Consider the following 21363-nt stretch of genomic DNA (forward strand, 5'->3'; position numbering starts at 1 on the left):
TTAGCGCCCACTTGACTGTTTGGTCTAGCAGAAGCTGCGTTATTCCAATGTTATTCCATGACATGAAAAAAGTTAGCTTGCTAGCACGTTTGCATGCTACCAGTTAACAAGTGCCATGTACCAAGTCAAATGACTCTTGGGTAAACAGTTGCATATTTTGCTCAAAAAGTTTGATGTTAATTTTAGCATGCTAGCAATATAACTAGCATGCTATCAGTTAGCATGTGTCACATACCAAGTATGGCTATCTAATTAAAGAAATCAACGTAAAGTTAGCAAAAAGTTAGCATGTTAAAGTTAGTATGCTGGCATGCTTACATTAGCGTGCGAGCAGTTAGCATGTGTCACATAGCAGGTAATATGGCTGTAAGGTGTATGGCTGCAGAAGTAGAGAAAAAAATGACAAATAAGCCAAAAAAAGTTAACCGTTAAGCATGTGTCACATACCAAGTATGGCTGTCTAATTGGAGGAAACAACGTAAAGTTAGGAAAAAGTTAGCATGTTATGCTATCATGCTAACATTAGCATGTGAGCAGTTAACTAGTGTCCCATACCAAGTTATATGACTCTGGGGGAAATGGTTGCAAAATTACCTAAAAAAGCTAGCACTTTACTGTTAGCATTCTAACATAAACATGCTAACAGTTAGCATGTGTCACATACCAAGTTATCTGACTGTAAGTTGTATGTCTGTGTAGTTAGAGGGAAAAAAACGTAAAGTTAGCAAATAAGTGAGCATGTTAATATGCCAGCATGCTAACATTAAAATGCTATCAGTTAGCATATGTCACATACCAAGTAATATGGCTGCAGAAGTTAAGAAAAAAGTGAAAAATAAGGCAAAAAAAAGTTAACCGTTAAGCATGCGTCACATACCAAGTATGGCTGTCTAATTGGAGAAAACAACGTAAAGTTAGCAAAAAGTTAGCATGTGAAAGTTAGTATGCTAGCATGCCAACATTAGCATGCGAGCAGTTAACTAGTGTCACATACCAGGTTATATGACTCTAGGGTAAATAGTTACAAAATTAACTAAAAAAACTAGCACTTTACTGTTAAAATGCTAACGTAAAAATGCTAACACTTAACATGTGTCACATACCAAGTTATCTGAATGTAAGTCGTATGTCTGTCTAGTCAGAGGAAAAAAATGTAAAGTTAGCAAAAAAGTGAGCATGTTAGTATGCTAGCATGCTAACATTAAAATGCTATCAGTTAGCATGTGTCACATACCAAGTAATATGGCTGTAAGGTGTATGGCTGCAGAAGTAGAGAAAAAAGTGAAAAATAAGCCAAAAAAAGTCAATCGTTAAGCATGTGTCACATACCAAGTATGGCTGTCTATTAAGAGAAAACAACGTAAATTTAGCAAAAAGTTAGCATGTTAAAGTTAGTATGGTAGCATGCCAACATTAGCATGCGAGCAGTTAACTAGTGTCACATACCAAGTTATATGACTGTAAGCTATATGGCTGTCTAGTTACAGAGAAAAAATGTAGAGTTAGCATAAAAGTGAGCACGTTAAAGTTAGTAAACTAGCATGCTAACATTAGCATGCTATCAGTTAGCATGTGTCACATACCAAGTATTATGGCTGTAAGGTGTATGGTTGCAGAAGTAGACAAAAAAGTGAAAAATAAGCCCAAAAAAGTTAACAGTTAAGCATGTGTCCAATACCAAGTATGGCTGTCTAATTAGAGAAAACAACATAAAGTTAGCATGTTAAAGTTAGTATGCTAGCATGCCAATATTAGCGTGTGTGCAGTTGACTAGTGTCACATACCAAGTTATATGACTCTAGGGTAAATAGTTACAAAATTACCTCAAAAAGCTAGCACTTTACTGTTAGCATGCTAACAGTTTGCATGTGTCACATACCTAGTTATCTGACTCTTAAGTTGTATGTCTGTCTAGTTAGAGGAAAAAAAATGTAAAGTTATCAAAAAAGTGAGCATGTTTAAGTTAGTATGCTAGCATGCTAACATTAGCATGCGAGCAGTTAACTAGTGTCGCATACCAAGTTATATGACTCTACGGTAAATGGTTGCAAATTTATCTCAAAAAGCTAGCACTTTATGTTAGCATGCTAACGTAAACATGCTAACAGTTATCATGTTTCCCATACCAAGTTATATGACTGTAAGGTGTATTGCTACGTGAAAGCAATGCTGAGCTACAAGAGGAGGTAATCTTGTCTTTTTGCAATCGTCCATTATAAGGGTATGTACCCATTAAATTGGCCTTTTTTTTTAAAATCCGTGAATAGCGTCGCCATGGTAACACGAAATGTTCCCAACGTAAAGTACCGCCGTAGGCGTGAGTGAGACCTTTCTGAGGGTATGACATACGTGGGGGGTTGCTGGCCGAGCTGTCTCGTATTAATCGTAAGAGAAAGGTGCGGAACTATAACAATATGTCTGCTTGCTCCGTAATCATATTTAATATCTATATTTCACCCATTTTATCCTAAATGAAACATTTCCAAGCGTAACAATGGCCTGATGATGTAAAATAATAATACTGCAGTCGTATAACCTATTAAGTATCGTGGCCTGTGATTGGCTCAGCCTCAAGCAGCATGGCTAGAATGGAACAAAGTGCCTATGCAGGGGTTGGTTCATGTTCAAAGGGCTCTCATCACCTCTATCAAAACTGCAATTAGAAGCTCATAAATACATTTTTAATGCTCTAACTAGTCAAATTCTTGGTTGATAACGAATGATTCCTACTTTGTATCATGTAGCACAAAATAAGAGTAATATTGACTGAAACTATAGACACAATTAATTAAAATATATACTTATGTATGCATAAATGGTTCAATTAGTTTTATTTGAATTGAATACTGGTTGAAAAGAAACATAATGATCATGCTCCGGAATACAAGCCCCGCTCATAAAATATAGGACACCCCCCCCCCAAAAAAAAAAAATAGCTACACCGGACTATGAGCTGTATGTTGTAAATACATATTAGCTCATATATATAATAATATTACCTGGCATATATAAAAGACGTCAGCAAATGCTAACAACGCTAGCTTGATTACAAAAAAGAATGTAAGCTAGAAATGCTAACACAGACACTAATAAACCTGTTAGCATATTAGCTCGTGCTAACAACGATAGCTTGATTACACTACGAAAGCACGTACAAATATGCATAAATACACTCCGACAGACGTCACACGTGGGAGGCTTTAGTAAGAAGGCGTAGTTTTAGTTATATAATGAAACTTTAGTAAGAAGGCATAGTTTTAGTTATATTGTGAAACTTTAGTAAGAAGGCATAGTTTTAGTTATGTTGTAAAACTTTAGTAAGAAGGCATAGTTTTAGCTATATTGTAAAACTTTAGTAAGAATGCATTGCTTTAGTTATATTGTAAAACTTCAGTAAGAAGGCATAGTTTTAGTTATATTGTAAAACTTTAGTCAGAAGGGCTAGTTTTAGTTATATTGTAAAACTTTAGTAAGAATGCATAGTTTTAGTTGTATTGTAAAACTTAAGTAAGAAGGCATAGTTTTAGTTATATTGTAAAACTTTGGTAAGCAGGCATAGTTTTAGTTATATTGTAAAACTTTAGTAAAAAGGCTTAGTTTTAGTTATATTGTAAAACTTTAGTAAGAAGGCGTAGTTGTAGTTATATTGTAAAACTTTAGTAAAAAGGCATAGTTATAGTTATATTGTAAAACTTTATGCATAAAAACACTCCGACAGACGTCACACGTGGGAGGCTTTAGTATGAAGGCGTAGTTTTAGTTATATTGTGAAACTTTAGTAAGAAGGCATAGTTTTAGTTATATTGTAAAACTTTAGTAAAAAGGCTTAGTTTTAGTTATATGTAAAACTTTAGTAAGAAGGCGTAGTTGTAGTTATATTGTAAAACTTTAGTAAAAAGGCATAGTTATAGTTATATTGTAAAACTTTATGCATAAAAACACTCCGACAGACGTCACACGTGGGAGGCTTTAGTATGAAGGCGTAGTTTTAGTTATATTGTGAAACTTTAGTAAGAAGGCATAGTTTTATTTATATTGTAAAACTTTAGTAAGCAGGCATAGTTTTAGTTATATTGTAAAACTTTAGTAAAAAGGCTTAGTTTTAGTTATATGTAAAACTTTAGTAAGAAGGCGTAGTTGTAGTTATATTGTAAAACTTTAGTAAGAAGGCATAGTTATAGTTATATTGTAAAACTTTAGTAAGAAGTCATAGTTTTAGTTATATCGTAAAACTTTAGTAAGAAGGCATAGTTTGGTTGTATTGTAAAACTTTAGTAAGAAGTCAGTTTTAGTTATATCGGAAAACTTTAGTAAGAAGGCGTAATTTTAGTTATATTGTAAAACTTTAGTAAGAAGGCATAGTTTTAGTTATATTGTACAACTTTAGTAAGAAGGCGTAGATTTAGTTATATTCTAAAACTTTAGTAAGAAGGCATAGTTTTGGTTATATTCTAAAACTTTAGTAAGAAGGCATAGTTTTAGTTATATTCCAAAACTTTATTAGGAAGGCAGTTATAGTTAGATTGTAAAACTTTAGTAAGAAGTCATAGTTTTAGTTATATTGTAAAACTTTCGTAAGAAGGCATAGTTTTAGTTTTATTGTAAAACTTACAAATGTCGCTTGGAGTGATGAATAAAGAACCCATACGAGTAGAATCGCTACGGACAGCTAGAAGACGGAACGGCACGTTCCCCTCTGGTTTAAAGCTTTAAACAGCATGAACCTCTAGTAGGCATTGCAGTGAGCAAAGTTTTCCAAAAGATGGCGCCATAGCACAAACAATAACCATTTAAGTGTGCGTGCATGTGTTTGATGAAATGTATTCGCCTTGTGGCCGTCAGCGGAAAAAAAATCCATAAATTAGTGGCACCGTTTTATAAGCCGCGGGTTACAAAGCGTAGGAAAAATGTTCGGCATTTACGATGTGTTGATTTTAGTGATGCAGCTAACGATCCTGTTACGATTCTTGGGGTGACGAATCGATTCAGAATGGATTGTTGACTTGAATGGATGATGGATAAATGTATATATTTATATAAAGTGTCAAATTAATTCAAAAAACATAATGCCCCGCCCCTCCAAATGTGTCATGTGACTGGGGGGCGGAGGGATCCGTCCACAAAAGGCCCGCAGTGTGTGGGAGGCGGCCATGTTGCTTGTTATTGGCGATGACCCCCATCTTCCCAGGGAGCGTTCAGTGCAAACACGTGGTTGGTAGGTGGCGAGCGGGGGAGGGGAGCAGGAAAATGGGGCTTTGTTTTGGTCGGGAACACACATTTACTCTTACTTGCAACTGTTGTGGGAAAACATGTGACCTGTTTGGCATGCACACAACTCATCTCCATTAGCAACCAACGCCCCACAACAACAACAACAACAACAACTCATCGTGCTAGCACACATTTATGCAACAACAATCACAGATATTAATTGTTGTAAACATAATATTAGCAACCACTATTTGCCAGTCAAGCTTCACAATCAGATTGGGTTCTTATTGTTACACTATATACAATTATATACGTTTATTTACACTATATACAATTATATAAGTTAAAGTTAAAGGACCATATTGTCACACACACACCAGGTGTGGCAAAATGATTCTCTGCATTTGACCCATCACCCTTGATCACCCCCTGGGAGGTGGGGGGAGCAGTGAGCAGCAGCGGTAAACCGCGCCCGGGAATACTTTTTGGTGATTTAACCCCCAATTCCCCACCCTTGATACTGAGTGCCAAGCAATAACATATAAGTTGTATAAGTATAAGTTTATTTACAGTACATAAAACTATACAATTCGTTCTACTATATATAATTATGTATGTTTATTTACACTTTAAAAAACTATACAACTATTTACACTATATAAAATTGTAATCGTTTATTTACACCAGGGGTCACCAACCTTTTTGAAACCAAGAGCTACTTCTTGGGTACTGATTAATGCGAAGGGCTACCAGTTTGATACACACTTAAATAAATTGCCAGAAGTAGCCAATTTGCTCAATTTACCTAAAAAAATGTATATAAATAAAAAAATGGGTATTTCTATCTGTTATTCCGTCGTACATTTTTTTTCCTTTTACGGGAGGTTTTTTGTAGAGAATAAATGATGAAAAAAACACTTAATTGAACGGGTTAAAAGAGGAGAAAACACGAAAAAAATGAAAATTGAATTTTGAAACATAGTTTATCTTCAATTTCTACTCTTTAAAATTCTAAATTCAACCGAAAAATATGAAGAGAAAAACTAGCTAATTTGAATCTTTTCGAAAAAATTAAAAGAAGAATTTATGGAACATCATTAGTAATTTTTCCTGATTACGATTAATTTTAGATATTTGATGACATGTTTTAAATAGGTTAAAATCCAATCTGCACTTTGTTAGAATATATAACAAATTGGACCAAGCTATATTTCTAACAGAGACAAATCATTATTTCTTCTAGATTTTCCAGAACAAAAATTTTAAAAGAAATTCAAAAGACTTAGAAATAAGATTTAAATTTGAATTTACAGATATTCTAGATTTGCCAAAACTATTTTTTTGAATTTTAACCACAATAAGTTTGAATAAATATTTCACAAATATTATTCGTTGAAAAAACAGAAACTAAAATGAAGAATAAAATTAAAATGTATTTATTATTCTTTACAATAAAAAAAAAATAATTTACTTGAACATTGATTTAAATTGTCAGGAAAGAAGAGGAAGGAATTTAAAAGGTAAAAAGGTATATGTGTTTAAAAATCCAAAAATTATTTTCAAGGTTGTATTTTTTCTCTAAAATTGTCTTTCTGAAAGTTTTAAGAAGCAAAGTAAAAATAATAAATGAACTTATTTAAAAAAGTGAAGACCAAGTCTTTAAAATATTTTCCTGGATTTTCAAATTCTACTTGAGTTTTGTCTTTCTTAAAATTAAAAATGTCAAGCAAAGCGAGACCAGCTTGCTAGTAAATAAATACAATTTAAAAAATAGAGGCAGCTCACTGGTAAGTGCTGCTATTTGAGCTATTTTTAGAACAGGCCAGTGGGCGACTCATCTGGTCCTTGCGGGCTACCTGGTGCCCGCGGGCACCGCGTTGGTGACCCCTGATTTACACTATATAAAACTATATAAGTTTATTTAGACTTTATAAAACTATATAAGTTTATTTACACTATATACTATTATATACGTGTATTTACACAATATAAAAGTATATAGGTTTATTTAAACTATATATTATTATATAAGTTTATTTACACTGTATACTTTTATATAAGTTTATTTACACTATATAAAATTGTATAAGTTTATTTACACTATATAAAACTATATAAGTTTATTTAAACTATATATGATTATATACGTTTATCTAAACTATATAGTATTTTATAAGTTTATTTAAACTTGTATAAGTTTATTTACACTGTATAACACTATATAGGTTTATTTAGACTATATAAATCTATATAAGTTTTTTTTACACTATATATGATTATATAAGTTTATTTACACTATATACAATTATACAACTTTATTTACACTATTTAAAACTATGTTTATTTAGACTACATAAAACTATACACGTTTTTTTACACTACATAAAACTTTATAAGTTTATTCAAACTATATACAATTGTTCTAAGTTTATTTACACTATATAAAATTGTATACGTTTATTTACACTGTATAAAAATATATAACTTGATCTACACTATATAAAACTATGTATGTTTATTTAGACTACATAAAACTATATACGTTTTTTACACTACATAAAACTTTCTAAGTTTATTCAAACTATATACGATTTATAAAAGTTTATTTACTTATTTACACTATGTACAATTATATACATATATTTACAATATATAAAATTATATAAGGTTATGTACACTTTATAAAATTACAATAATATTTACACTATAGCAAATTGTATAAGTTTATTTTACACTATATAAAACTATCTATTTTTATTTTTATTCTTATTCCGATTCTGGTTTTACTCTATACAAATATATCTTTTTTTTTTACGCTATATACAATTATATAAGTTTATTTACACTTTTTAAAACTATATATATATATATATATATATATATATATATATATATATATATATTATGTATACGTTATTTAAACTATGTTTGATTTTTTAAGTTTATTTACACTATATTACAATTATATAAATTAATGGACACTATATACAATTACAAATATTATTTACAATATATCTAATTGTATACGTTTATTTAAACTATATAAAACTATATAAGTTTATTTAAAGTATAAAATATTATATATGTTTATTTACACTATATACAATTATATAAATTTATTTACACTATATTAAATGATATACATTTATTTACACATAAAAGCTTTTTGTCTTGGTCCAAAATTAACTAAAATGAGAATTCAAAATATATTGGATAATTACAAAAAAATGCAATGTAAAAAGTATAAAAAGTTTTTTTTTATAAAAGTACAATGCATTTTTATTAGGACTGTGATTCTCGGGGGTAACGATTCAAATCAGAATCGATTTTTGATTCCAAACAATTCTCTTTTCAAAGTGAACACATTTTTAATAGTATTTTTAATAACATAATGCATTAAATAAATAGAGTTATAATTTGTTGTAATTGACAAGGAATGGCTACAACTACAAATTGTGGTCCAGTTGAAAAGTGATGAGTTTTTGACTCCTAATCTCTGATGTGATGTTTGATATCACACAGTAATGTGTGCCTAATCAAGTGTCCTGGGGGAGGGAGATAACGTGACGTGTTTAGGCGGGAACAAAAGTCAGAATGAAAGATCAGCAACGTGCGTGTGGGAGGTGATCAGGTCTTTGTGTGGGAGGTGATCAGGTCTTTGTGTGGGAGGTGATCAGGTCTTGCAGGAACCTGGTCTTGTTGGGGACGGCCCAGACAAAAGTCTCACTGACACTTTTTGTATGCGACACAACCTGCTCTGCTTGTCAACTTGTAAGTCCTGTTGTGTTACACACACACGCACGCACACACGCACACACAGACTTTCGACCTCCACAAACTGGAGTGAAACTCATAAACACAGCAGCCAGCTTTACATGACTGCAGGTTATTACAGCACGAAACTAGCATGCTAACTTCTCCACATCATGAAAACTAGCATACTAACTTCTCCACGACATGAAAACTAGCACGCTAACTTCTCCACATCATGAAAACTACCATGCTAACTTCTCCACTTCGTGAAAACTATCACGCTAACTTCTCCACAACATGAAAACTAGCTCGCTAAATTCTCCACATCATGAAAACTAGCACACTAACGTCCCCACATAATGAAAATTATCATCTAACTTCTCCACGACATGAAAACTAGCACGCTAACTTCTCTACATCATGAAAACTAGCATACTAACTTCTCCACAACATGAAAACTAGCACGCTAACTTCTCCACATCATGAAAACTACCACGCTAACTTCTCCACTTCGTGAAAACTATCACGCTAACTTCTCCACAACATGAAAACTAACACGCTAACTTCTCCACATCATGAAAACTAGAACACTAACGTCCCCACATAATGAAAACTATCATCTAACTTCTCCACAACATGAAAACTAGCACGCTAACTACTCCACGTCATGAAAACTAGCACGCTTACTTCTCTACATCATGAAAACTACCATGCAAACTTCTCCACTTCGTGAAAACTATCACGCTAACTTCTCCACAATATGAAAACTAGCACGCTAACTTCTCCACATCATGAAAACTAGAACACTAACGTCTCCACATAATGAAAACCATCATCTAACTTCTCCACAACATGAAAACTAGCACGCTAACTACTCCACATCATGAAAACTTGCACGCTTACTTCTCCACATCATGAAAACTACCATGCTAACTTCTCCACTTCGTGAAAACTATCACGCTAACTTCTCCACAACATGAAAACTAGCACGCTAACTTCTCCACATCATGAAAACTAGAACACTAACGTCTCCACATAATGAAAACTATCATCTAACTTCTCCACAACATGAAAACTAGCACGCTAACTACTCCACATCATGAAAACTAGCACGCTTACTTCTCCACATCATGAAAACTACCATGCTAACTTCTCCACTTCGTGAAAACTATCACGCTAACTTCTCCACAACATGAAAACTAGCACGCTAACTTCTCCACATCATGACAACTAGCACACTAACGTCCCCACATAATGAAAACTAGCATGCTAACTTCTCCACATCATGAAAAGTAGCACGCTAACTTTTCCACATCATGAAAACTAGCATGCTAATGTCTCCACATCATGAAAACTAGCACGCTAACTTCTCCACATCATGAAAAGTAGCACGCTAACTTTTCCACATAATGAAAACTAGCATGCTAACTTCTCCACATCATGAAAACGGGCATGTTAACTTCTTCACATCATGAAAACTAGCATGCTAACTTCACGTCATGAAAACTAGCATGCTAACTTCACCACATCATGAAAACTAGCATGCTAACTTCACATCATGAAAACTAACATGCTAACTTCCCATCATGAAAACTAGCATGCTAACTTCTTATCATGAAAACTAACACGCTAACTTCTCCACATCATGAAAACTAGCACGCTAACTTCTCCACATCATAAAAACTACCATGCTAACTTCCCATCATGAAAACTAGCATGCTAACTTCACATCACAAAAACTACCATGCTAACTTCACATCATGAAAACTACCATGCTAACTTCACATCATAAAAACTAGCACGCTAACTTCTGCCCATTATGAAAACTAGCAAGCTAAAGTCTCAACATCATGAAAACTTTCATTCTTTCTTTCTTTTTTGTTTTCTTAGTTTATTTTGAACATGAACTTCCCCACATCATGAAAACTAGCATGCTAACTTCTCCAAATGCAGAAAAAGCCACCACAACTACTCAACAATACTAAACATGGAGAAGTGTGGAAAGAGGGTTTCACATTTTTCCCACCATGCATATTGATTGATTTAAATTGGTGTAATTTAAACATTTTTATTCTGCGTAGTCATTTTTCATAAAACCCACAAAGCTCAGTGGGCAGGTTGTGTTATGTGTGTTGACTTTTTGTGTTGGTTGCTTTTTCTATTTTTTGCGCCATGACTAGGGAAGGTTGTTTTGATTTGGCTTTAAGAAGTAATTCAATTCTATCATTATCATATTCAATACCTATTGAAACTGCTAGTTTTTGCGGCGTCTTCCCGGTTTACATCATGCTGACTGTCAATGCGATTTTGCGAAATGCTGACATGCTTAAGCTATCACCTAGCAAGAAGGTTGCTTAAATACTAAAGCGCTAACTGTCCGTTATAGATGTGGGGGAATCCCAACAAACATGTAAATGCTAACAATGCTAATAGCTAGCATGCTATCATGTCAAATAAATACACATTATTTGCTGTAAGTCCTTAATAATAGGCAGTCATGTGACTTTGTGTAAAGATAAAGAACAGAAGAGAAGAGGTACTCATGTGGTCTCTGTGTGTCTTTGGTCTCCAGCCCTGAACCAGCAGAGGATCTCCCAGAGTGCACCAGTGAAGGCGGGCGGCCAGCTGCCCCCCAGCATCCTCAGCGGGGTCAACCAGATGAGGCTGCAGAAGATAGACAAGGAGAGGCTGAGACTGAAGCAGGAGCTGCTGAGGCAGAGACCTCAGGTTAGCATCTGGGCAAACATGGGTAGCACACACACACACACACACACACACATACACACACACACAAGCACCCATTCAGTATATACATATATACCTACATATACACACATATTACTACACAGACAAACGCATATTGCTACACAAACACATAAATATTACTACACAGACACATACATATTACTACGCAGACACAAATATTACTACTCAGACACATACATATACACACATATTACTACACAAACACATACATATTACTACAAAGACACATACATATTACTACACAGACACAAATATTACTACACCGACACATAAATATTACTACACCGACACATACATATACACACATATTACTACACAAACACATACATATTACTACACAGACACAAATATTACTACACCGACACATACATATACACACATTTTACTACACAAACACATAAATAGTGTATTACTACACAGACACATTCATGTACAGACACATTACTACACACACACATAAATATTACTACACTGACACATACATATACACACATATTACTACACAAACACATACATATTACTACACAGACACATAAATATTACTACAGCGACACATACATATACACACATTTTACTACACAGACACAGAAATACTGTATTACTACACAGACACATTCATGTACAGACACATTACTACACAGACACATAAATATTACAACACCGACACATACATATACACACATATTACTACACAAACACATACATATTACTACACAGATACATAAATATTACTACACCGACATATACATATACACACATTTTACTACACAAACACATAAATCTTCCTACGCAGACACATAAATATTACTACACCCACACATACATATACACACATATTACTACACAAACACATACATATTACTACACAGATACATAAATATTACTACACCGACATATACGTATACACACATTTTACTACACAAACACATAAATATTCCTACACAAACACATAAATATTACTACACAGACACATTCATGTACAGACACATAACTACACAGACACATAAATATTACTACACCGACACATACACACATATTACTACACGAACACATACATATGACTACACAGATACATAAATATTACTACACTGACACATACATATACACACATAATAATAATAATAATAATAATAATAATGGATTAGATTTATATTGCGCTTTTCTATTGTTATATACTCAAAGCGCTCACAGAGAAGTGGGAACCCATCATTCATTCACACCTGGTGGTGGTAAGCTACATCAGTAGCCACAGCTGCCCTGGGGTAGACTGACGGAAGCGTGGCTGCCAGTTTGCGCCTACGGCCCCTCCAACCACCACCAATCATTCATTCATCCATTCACCGGTGTGAGCGGCACCGGGGATAAAGGGTGAAGTGTCCTGCCCAAGGACACAACGGCAGCGACTTTGATGTCCATAGGTGGGAAGCGAACCTGCAACCCTCAGGTTTCTGGCACGGCCGCTCTACCCACTACGCCATACCGCCCTATTACTACACCGACACTTACATAGACCCATACATATGACTACACAGACACATAAATATTACTACACAAACACATACATATACACACATATTACTACACTGACACATACATATACACACATATTACTACACAGACACTTACATGGACACATACATATTACTACACAGACACATAAATATTACTACACTGACACATACATATACACACATATTACTACACTGACACTTACATAGACACATACATATTACTACACAGACACATACATATTACTACATTGTCGAGAGCCGGCTGACGTACTGCATAACAGTGTGGTACGCCAGCTGCACTGAAGCAGACAAACAGGCGATTCAGAGCGTCATGAAGTCTGCACAAAAAATCTTCAGCTGCCCCCTGCCCTCCCGTTGCCTCAAGAAAGCAAAAACCATCACCAAAGACAGCACACACCCTGGCTACCACCCGTTCCACCTGCTACCATCGGGCAGGCGCTACAGGTGCATCAGAGCCAGAACAAACAGGCTCAGAGACAGCTTTTTTCCCAGAGCTGTCACCATGTTGAACTCTAACTTATAATAATAATAATTCATCCCTGTACAATATCCTGCGCTAATACCCTACTGTGCAATACTACCCTTCGAGTGCAATACGTCCGACACAGATTGTTATTTATTACTTCGGTACTCTTGTCTTGTTCTGTATATTGTACAGTATTTTGTATTTTTACAGTGTTTTGTATATTGTACAGGATAGCTTGTTATTTTTATTGGATAGTAGTCTGTTTATTTCAATTGTTAGTTTTTCCTCTTGTGTTATTTATTTTACCCCATATTTGTTCCCACAACCGCACCTTAAGTTGGAGTCTTTAATCTCGTTATATGCAAATATAATGACAATAAAGTCTATTTTATTCTATTCTATACACACATATTACTACACAGACACATACATATATTACTACACAGTCACATACATATAGACACACATTACTACAAAGACACACACATATACACACATATTACTACCTATACACACATATAAAAAAGTAATGGCGTATTATAGGATGTATCAAAATGTGTGTGCTAAAAAAGATGTGTGTGTAAAACAGATGTTATTATTAGAACTTTCTAGCACACATGTTGAAAGATGAGTCATCGCAGGAAGGATGACTTTGATCAACCTTCCCTGCCATGAAGTCTGGTGACTCACAGGCAGTAATGTGATGTGTTGCTAGCGGTGGTGTGTCACAGAGTGTGTGGGCGCCGAGAGTTCAGGAGTTCAGTGAAGGCACCACCATCACATTTATGATGAATGAAGGACTTTGTGTCACATTGTTTGGACTTCATGGGAAGTGTAATGTTACTATGTGTTACTACGTAACACCTGATTGTAACTTTATGTCATGTTTACTTGCTACATGGCTTCTACACCTGGACATGTTGCATTGTGTCAATGTACACATTATTTTATTATTATTAATATTTTTATTATTACTATTATTATCATTTATACTATTATTATTGTTATTATTACTATTATTATTGTTACTGTTCTTATTATTATTATTACTACTACTATCATTATTGTTACTGTTCTTATTATTATTAATGTTACTATTATTATGATTATTGTTGTTGTTATTATTATTACTGTTGTTGTTATTATTATTATTATTATTATTATTATTATTCCGGCACAAAACTTTGGTGCTCTCCACAGCCCAGTTTTTCTTTGATTGGAACAGTTTGAGTATCAAAACGTTCAGCTCGACCGGGAAATGTAAATTCCCTCCAAATTTTTATTAAATATCCCCGATTACCAAGAATTCTTGGTTTTCCAGGAAATTTTGCCCATCCAAAATGAATGAGCCATTTTTTTTTATCTTGCAAAACTCTACATTTCCCACCTGATTTGAACCCTCCTACCACCCACACACTCCACTCACCTTGGATAATCAAACTACCATTTTCTAAGTTCCAAAAAATTCCAGGAATTCTTAGATATCCCTGTTTTCCGAAGCCCTATTTTTACCTCTTCCTGGAAAGTTTTCACAGTCTACATTTTTCACTCGTTTTTGACCATTCCACCTTCAAAACATTCCTCTTAGTTTTCTTTTTTTTTCTGTACAAATTCCCAGTTTTCTCAAAATTCCAGGAATTACCCAATTGCCAATTCAAACTGTTACTACGTCAACATTTTTCCACCATTTTCAAAAATTCTGACAACAAACAAGGACAATTGTGCTAGTATGAATATTTTTTTAAATTCCCAGTTTCCCCAAAATTGTGAAATTTCCAGGAAATTTGCATTCAAATTAATGGTTCCACAATGCCCTAAATTAAAAAAAAAAAAAAAAAAGGTTTTAAACCCGATTCTGACCTTTCAACCATTCACACACACTACTCTTCCAATATATCTAACACAAAACATGTTTTCCCTTTCCCAAAAGTCCAGGTTTTCCTGGAATTTCCTGAAATGTTTTCCTCATTCGAAAATGAATGGGCAATGTACAATATACTGCATATCCCACATTTCTCGAACCGTTCCAACATCCACACAGTCCACTCACCTTGGACAATCAAACTACCATTTTCCCAGTTCAAAAAAATTCCAGGAATTCCAAAAATTCCTATTTTTTTCTCATACAAATACCCAGTTTTCTCAAAACTCCAGAAATTATCCATTGTCAATTCAAACTTACTACATCAACAGTTTTCAGAAATTCCAACACCAACCCCTTCGTACCACCTTGGAAAATTGTGGTAGTATCAATATTTTCAAAAATTCCAGGTTTCCACAAGTTACCAGGAAACGTCATCCATTCAAATGAATGGATGAAGCGCTACAAGGCCCTAAATTCTCCACATTTTACAACGCTTTTAAACCTGATTCCGACCTTTCAACCATCCACACACGCTACTCTTTCTATAGATCAAATACAAAACATGTTTTCCCTTTTCCAAAGTTCCCGGTTTTCCTGGAATTTCCCGGAATTTTTCTCCCCATTGAAAATGAATGGGCAACATATAATCCCACATTTTTCATCTGATTCCAACCATTACCAACATGCCCACACTTCACTTCCCTCGGACAATCAAATTACTAATTTCCAAGTTCATAAAAATTCCAGGAATTCCCAGATATCCCGGTTTTCCAAATCTTTATTTTTTAGCTCTTCCTGGAAAGTTTTCCCAGTGCACATTTTTCAATAATTTTTGACCATTCCACCTTCAAAACATTACTCATAGTTTTCTACCTTTCTCCCGTACAAATTCCCAGTTTTCTCAAAATTCCAGGAATTACCCATTGTCAATTCAAAATGTTACTACGTCAACATTTTTCAACCGTTTTCAAAAATTCTGATACCAACCCAGTACAATTGTGCTAATATTAATATTTTCATTCCCGGTTTTCCCAAAATTCCCAAATTCCCAGGAAATTTACACTCAATTGAATGGATGTATTCATAGTTGTACAATGTACAATTCTCACACATTTTTTTTAACCCGATTACGACCTTTCAACCATCCACACACTACTCTTCACATATATCCCTTTCCTAAAATTCCCATTTTTTCTGGAATTTCCCGAAATGTTCTCCCCAATGAAAATGAATGGGCAATATACAGTCTACTCCATATCCCACATTTGTCACCCGATTCGAAGCGTTCCACCATCCACACACTCCACGCCATTCAGACAATCAAACTACTAATTTCCAAATTCAAAAAAATTCCAGGAATTCCAAGATATCCCGGTTTTCCGAAGCCCTATTTTTACCTCTTCCTGGAAAGCTTTGACAGTCCATATTTTTCAATAATTTTGGACCATTCCACCTCCAAAACATTACTCATAGTTTTCTATTTTTCTCCCGTACAAATTCCCAGTTTTCTCAAAAGTCCAGGAATTACCCATTGTCAATTCAAACTGTTACTACGTCAACATTTTTCAACCGTTTTCAAAAATTCTGATACCAACCCAGTACAATTGTGCTAGTATTGATATTTTCATTTCCGGTTTTCCCAAAATTCCCAAATTTCCAGGAAATGTACACTCAATTGAATGGATGTATTCATAGTTGTACAATGTACAATTCTCACACATTTTTTTTAAACCCGATTACGACCTTTCAACCATCCACACACTACTCTTCACATATATCCCTTTCCTAAAATTCCCGGTTTTCCTGGAATTTCCCGAAATTTTCTCCCCAATAAAAATAAATGGGCAATATACAGTCTACTCTATATCCCACATTTGTCACCCGATTCGAAGTGTTCCACCATCCACACACTCCACGCCCTTCGGACAATCAAACTAGTAATTTCCAAACTCAAAAAAATTCCAGGAATTCCCAGATATCCCAGTTTTCCAAAGCCCTTTTTTTTTTAACCTCTTCCTGGAAAGCTTTCACAGTCCGTATTTTTCAATAATTTTTGACCGTTCCACCTTCAAAACAGTACTCATAGTTTTCTACCTTTCTCCCGTACAAATTCCCAGTTTTCTCAAAATTCCAGGAATTACCCATTGTCAATTCAAACTGTTACTACATCAACATTTTTCAACCGTTTTAAAAAATTCTGATACCAACCCAGGACAATTGTGCTAGTATTGATATTTTCATTCCAGGTTTTCCCAAAATTCCCAAATTTCCAGGAAATTTACACTCAATTGAATGGATGTATTCATAGTTGTACAATGTACAATTCTCAAGAAACATTTTTTTTTTAACCCGATTACGACCTTTCAACCATCCACACACTACTCTTCATATATATCCCTTTCCTAAAATTCCCGGTTTTCCTGGAATTTCCCGAAATTTTCTCCCCAATGAAAATGAATGGGCAATATACAGTCTACTCCATATCCCACATTTGTCACCCGATTCGAAGTGTTCCACCATCCACACACTCCACGCCCTTCAGACAATCAAACTACTAATTTAAAAATAAATAAAAAATTCCAGGAATTCACAGATATCCCGGTTTTCCAAAGCCCTTTTTTTTACCTCTTCCTGGAAAGCTTTCACAGTCCATACTTTTCAATATTTTTTGACCATTCCACCTTCAAAACAGTACTCAGAGTTTTCTATTTTTCTCCCGTACAAATTCCCAGTTTCCTTAAAATTCCAGGAATTACCCATTGTCAGTTCAAACTGTTACCACGTCAACATTTTTCAACCGTTTTCAAAACTTCTGATACCAACCCAGGACAATTGTGCTAGTATTACTATTTTCATTCCCGATTTTCCCCAAATTACCAAATTTCCAGGAAATTTACACTCAATTGAATAGATGTATTCATAGTTGTACAATGTACAATTCTCAAGAAATATTTTTTTTAAACCCGATTCCGACCTTTCAACTATCCACACACTACTCTTCACATATATCCCTTTCTTAAAATTCCCGGTTTTCCTGGATTTTTCTCCCCAATGAAAAGGAATGGGGAATATCTATTCATTTTGGACAATTAAACATTTCACTTCCACTCAGGTGTATCGGTGGTTTTCGTACATCGAGCACTCACACGCAATTCCTACCGAAACTGCCAATTGTGCTTTCTGCATGTCGTTCTACCTATACGGAATAAATGATGCTAACGTAGCATGCTAACATCGGCCTCTCCCGTCCACAGGAGCTAGTTCTCAGGAACCAGCTGCCCACCAGTATGGATCAAGATGGCGGCACCAACCCCGTGTCCTCCCCCATGGCACAGGACGCCCGCACCATGACCGCTAACAGCTCGGACCCATTCCTCAACAGGTTGGTCGTCAGAAAGGATGTTTTTTTACAAAACCATAGAGAGAGAGAGAGAAAGAGAGAGAGCGGTCCAGTCAGTAGACGGGCGTCCTAATCCCCCCCCCCCCCCCCCCCCACCGCCCCCGTGCTCACAATGGCCTCATTCATGGCGTTTCTGCTGAACTCTGCCTACATGCGCTTATTACAGCAGCCAGCTAGTCGTGATACCAACTTCCTGTTTGTGTCCCTCAGCGGGACATACCACTCCAGGGACGAGAGCACGGACAGCGGCCTGAGCATGAGCAGCTACAGCGTGCCCCGCACCCCCGATGACTTCCTCAACAGCGTGGACGAGATGGACACAGGTATAGCTAACGATAGTTCTGGCCGATACTGGTGTGATGTCACAAGTTTGATAAGGAAAGTGGCCTGCTTGGTGCCTCCAACGTTATTTTAGACATGCAACTTTGTCACCATCTGGTGGACAATGTGAGTAATGCAGGTTGATGACCATGAATTGCAACATTTTTATGTATGACCCGATCCAAACAAAAGAACTAACAGAGAAAGTCAACACACACAACACAACATGCTCAATGAGTTTTGGAGATATTATGAAAAAAAATGTCCAAACACTCCACATAATTTAATACAACACCTATTTACAAACCCCGTTTCCATATGAGTTGGGAAATTGTGTTAGATGTAAATATAAAAGGAATACAATGATTTGCATATCCTTTTCAACCCATATTCAGTTGAATATGCTACAAAGACAACATATTTAATGTTCAAACTGATAAACATTTTTTTTGTGCAAATAATTATTAACTTTAGAATTTGATGCCAGAAACACGTGACAAAAAAGTTGGGAAAGGTGGAAATAAATACTGATAAAGTTGAGGAATGCTCATCAAACACTTATTTGGAACATCCCACAGGTGGGCAGGCTAATTGGGAACATGTGGGTGCCATGATTGGGTATAAAAACAGCTTCCCCAAAAAATGCTCAGTCTTTCATTAGAAAGGATGGGGTGAGGTACGCCCCTTTGTCCACAACTACGTGAGCAAATAGTCAAACAGTTTAAGAACAACATTTCGCAAAGTGCAATTGCAAGAAATTTTGGGATTTCAACATCTACGGTACATAATATCATCACAAGGTTTAGAGAATCTGGAGAAATCACTCCGCGTAAGCGGCATGGCCAGAAACCAACATTGAATGACCGTGACCTTCGTTCTCTCAGATGGGACTGTATAAAAAACCGACATCAATCTCTAAAGGATATCACCACATGAGCTCGGGAACACTTCAGAAAACCACTGTCACTAAATACAGTTCGTCGCTACATCTGTAAGTGCAAGTTAAAGCTCTACTATGCAAAGCGAAAGCCATTTATTAACAACATCCGGCGGCGTCTCTGGGCCTGAGATCATCTTCAAACCCCGTGTCCGTATGAGTTGGGAAATTGTGTTGGATGTAAATATAAACGGAATACAATGATTTGCAAATCCTTTTCAACCAATATTCAATTGAATGCACTACAAAGGCAAGATATTTGATGTTAAAACTCAAAAACTTTTTTTTTTTTTGCAAATAATAATTAACTTAGAATTTCATGGCTGAAAGACATGCCAAAGTAGTTGGGAAAGGGCATGTTCACCACTGTGTTACATCAGATTTTCTTTTAACAACAGTCAATAAACGTTTGGGAACTGAGGAAACTAATTGTTGAAGCTTTGAAAGTGGAATTCTTTCCCATTCTTGTTTTATGTAGATCTTCAGTCGTTCAACAGTCCGGGGTCTCCACTGTCGTATTTTACGCTTCATAATGCGCCACACATTTTCGATGGGAGACAGGTCTGGACTGCAGGCGGGCCAGGAAAGTACCCACACTCTTTTACTACGAAGCAACGCTGTTGTAACACGTGGCTTGGCATGGTTTTGCTGAAATAAGCAGGGGCGTCCATGATAACGTTTCTTGGATGACTACATATCTTGCTCCAAAACCTGTATGGACCATTAAGCATTAATGGTGCCTTCATAGATGTGTAAGTTACCCATGCCTTGGGCACTAATACACCCCCATACCATCACAGATGCTGGCTTTTGAACTTTGTGCCTATAAGAATCCGGATGGTTATTTTTCTCTTTGTTCCGGAGGACACCACGTCCAGAGTTTCCAGATATAATTTGAAATGTGGACTGGTCAGACCACACAACACTTTTCCACTTTGCATCAGTCCATCTTAGATGAGCTCGGGCCCAGCAAAGCCGGCGACGTTCCTGGGTGTTGTTGATAAATGGCTTTCGCTTTGCATAGTAGAGTTTTAACTTGCACTTAAAGATGTAGCGACCATCTGTAGTTACTGACAGTAGTTTTATGAAGTGTTCCGAGCCCATGTGGTGATA

General features: G+C 35.5%; 1 protein-coding gene across 2 annotated transcripts in view; it reads left to right on the forward strand.

Annotated features, from left to right (window-relative positions):
- Positions 1-21363, forward strand: part of yap1 (Yes1 associated transcriptional regulator) — an 88170-nt gene that overhangs the window by 58202 nt on the left and 8605 nt on the right. For both annotated transcript variants that reach the window (XM_061877977.1, XM_061877978.1), the window contains 3 exons: positions 11537-11691; positions 18847-18974; positions 19203-19315. In XM_061877977.1, coding sequence (XP_061733961.1) covers positions 11537-11691; positions 18847-18974; positions 19203-19315 — 396 coding nt within the window. The remainder of the gene's footprint in view (positions 1-11536; positions 11692-18846; positions 18975-19202; positions 19316-21363) is intronic.

The sequence above is a fragment of the Nerophis ophidion genome, linkage group LG18 (assembly GCF_033978795.1).
Source record: "Nerophis ophidion isolate RoL-2023_Sa linkage group LG18, RoL_Noph_v1.0, whole genome shotgun sequence".
Taxonomy (NCBI): domain Eukaryota; kingdom Metazoa; phylum Chordata; class Actinopteri; order Syngnathiformes; family Syngnathidae; genus Nerophis; species Nerophis ophidion.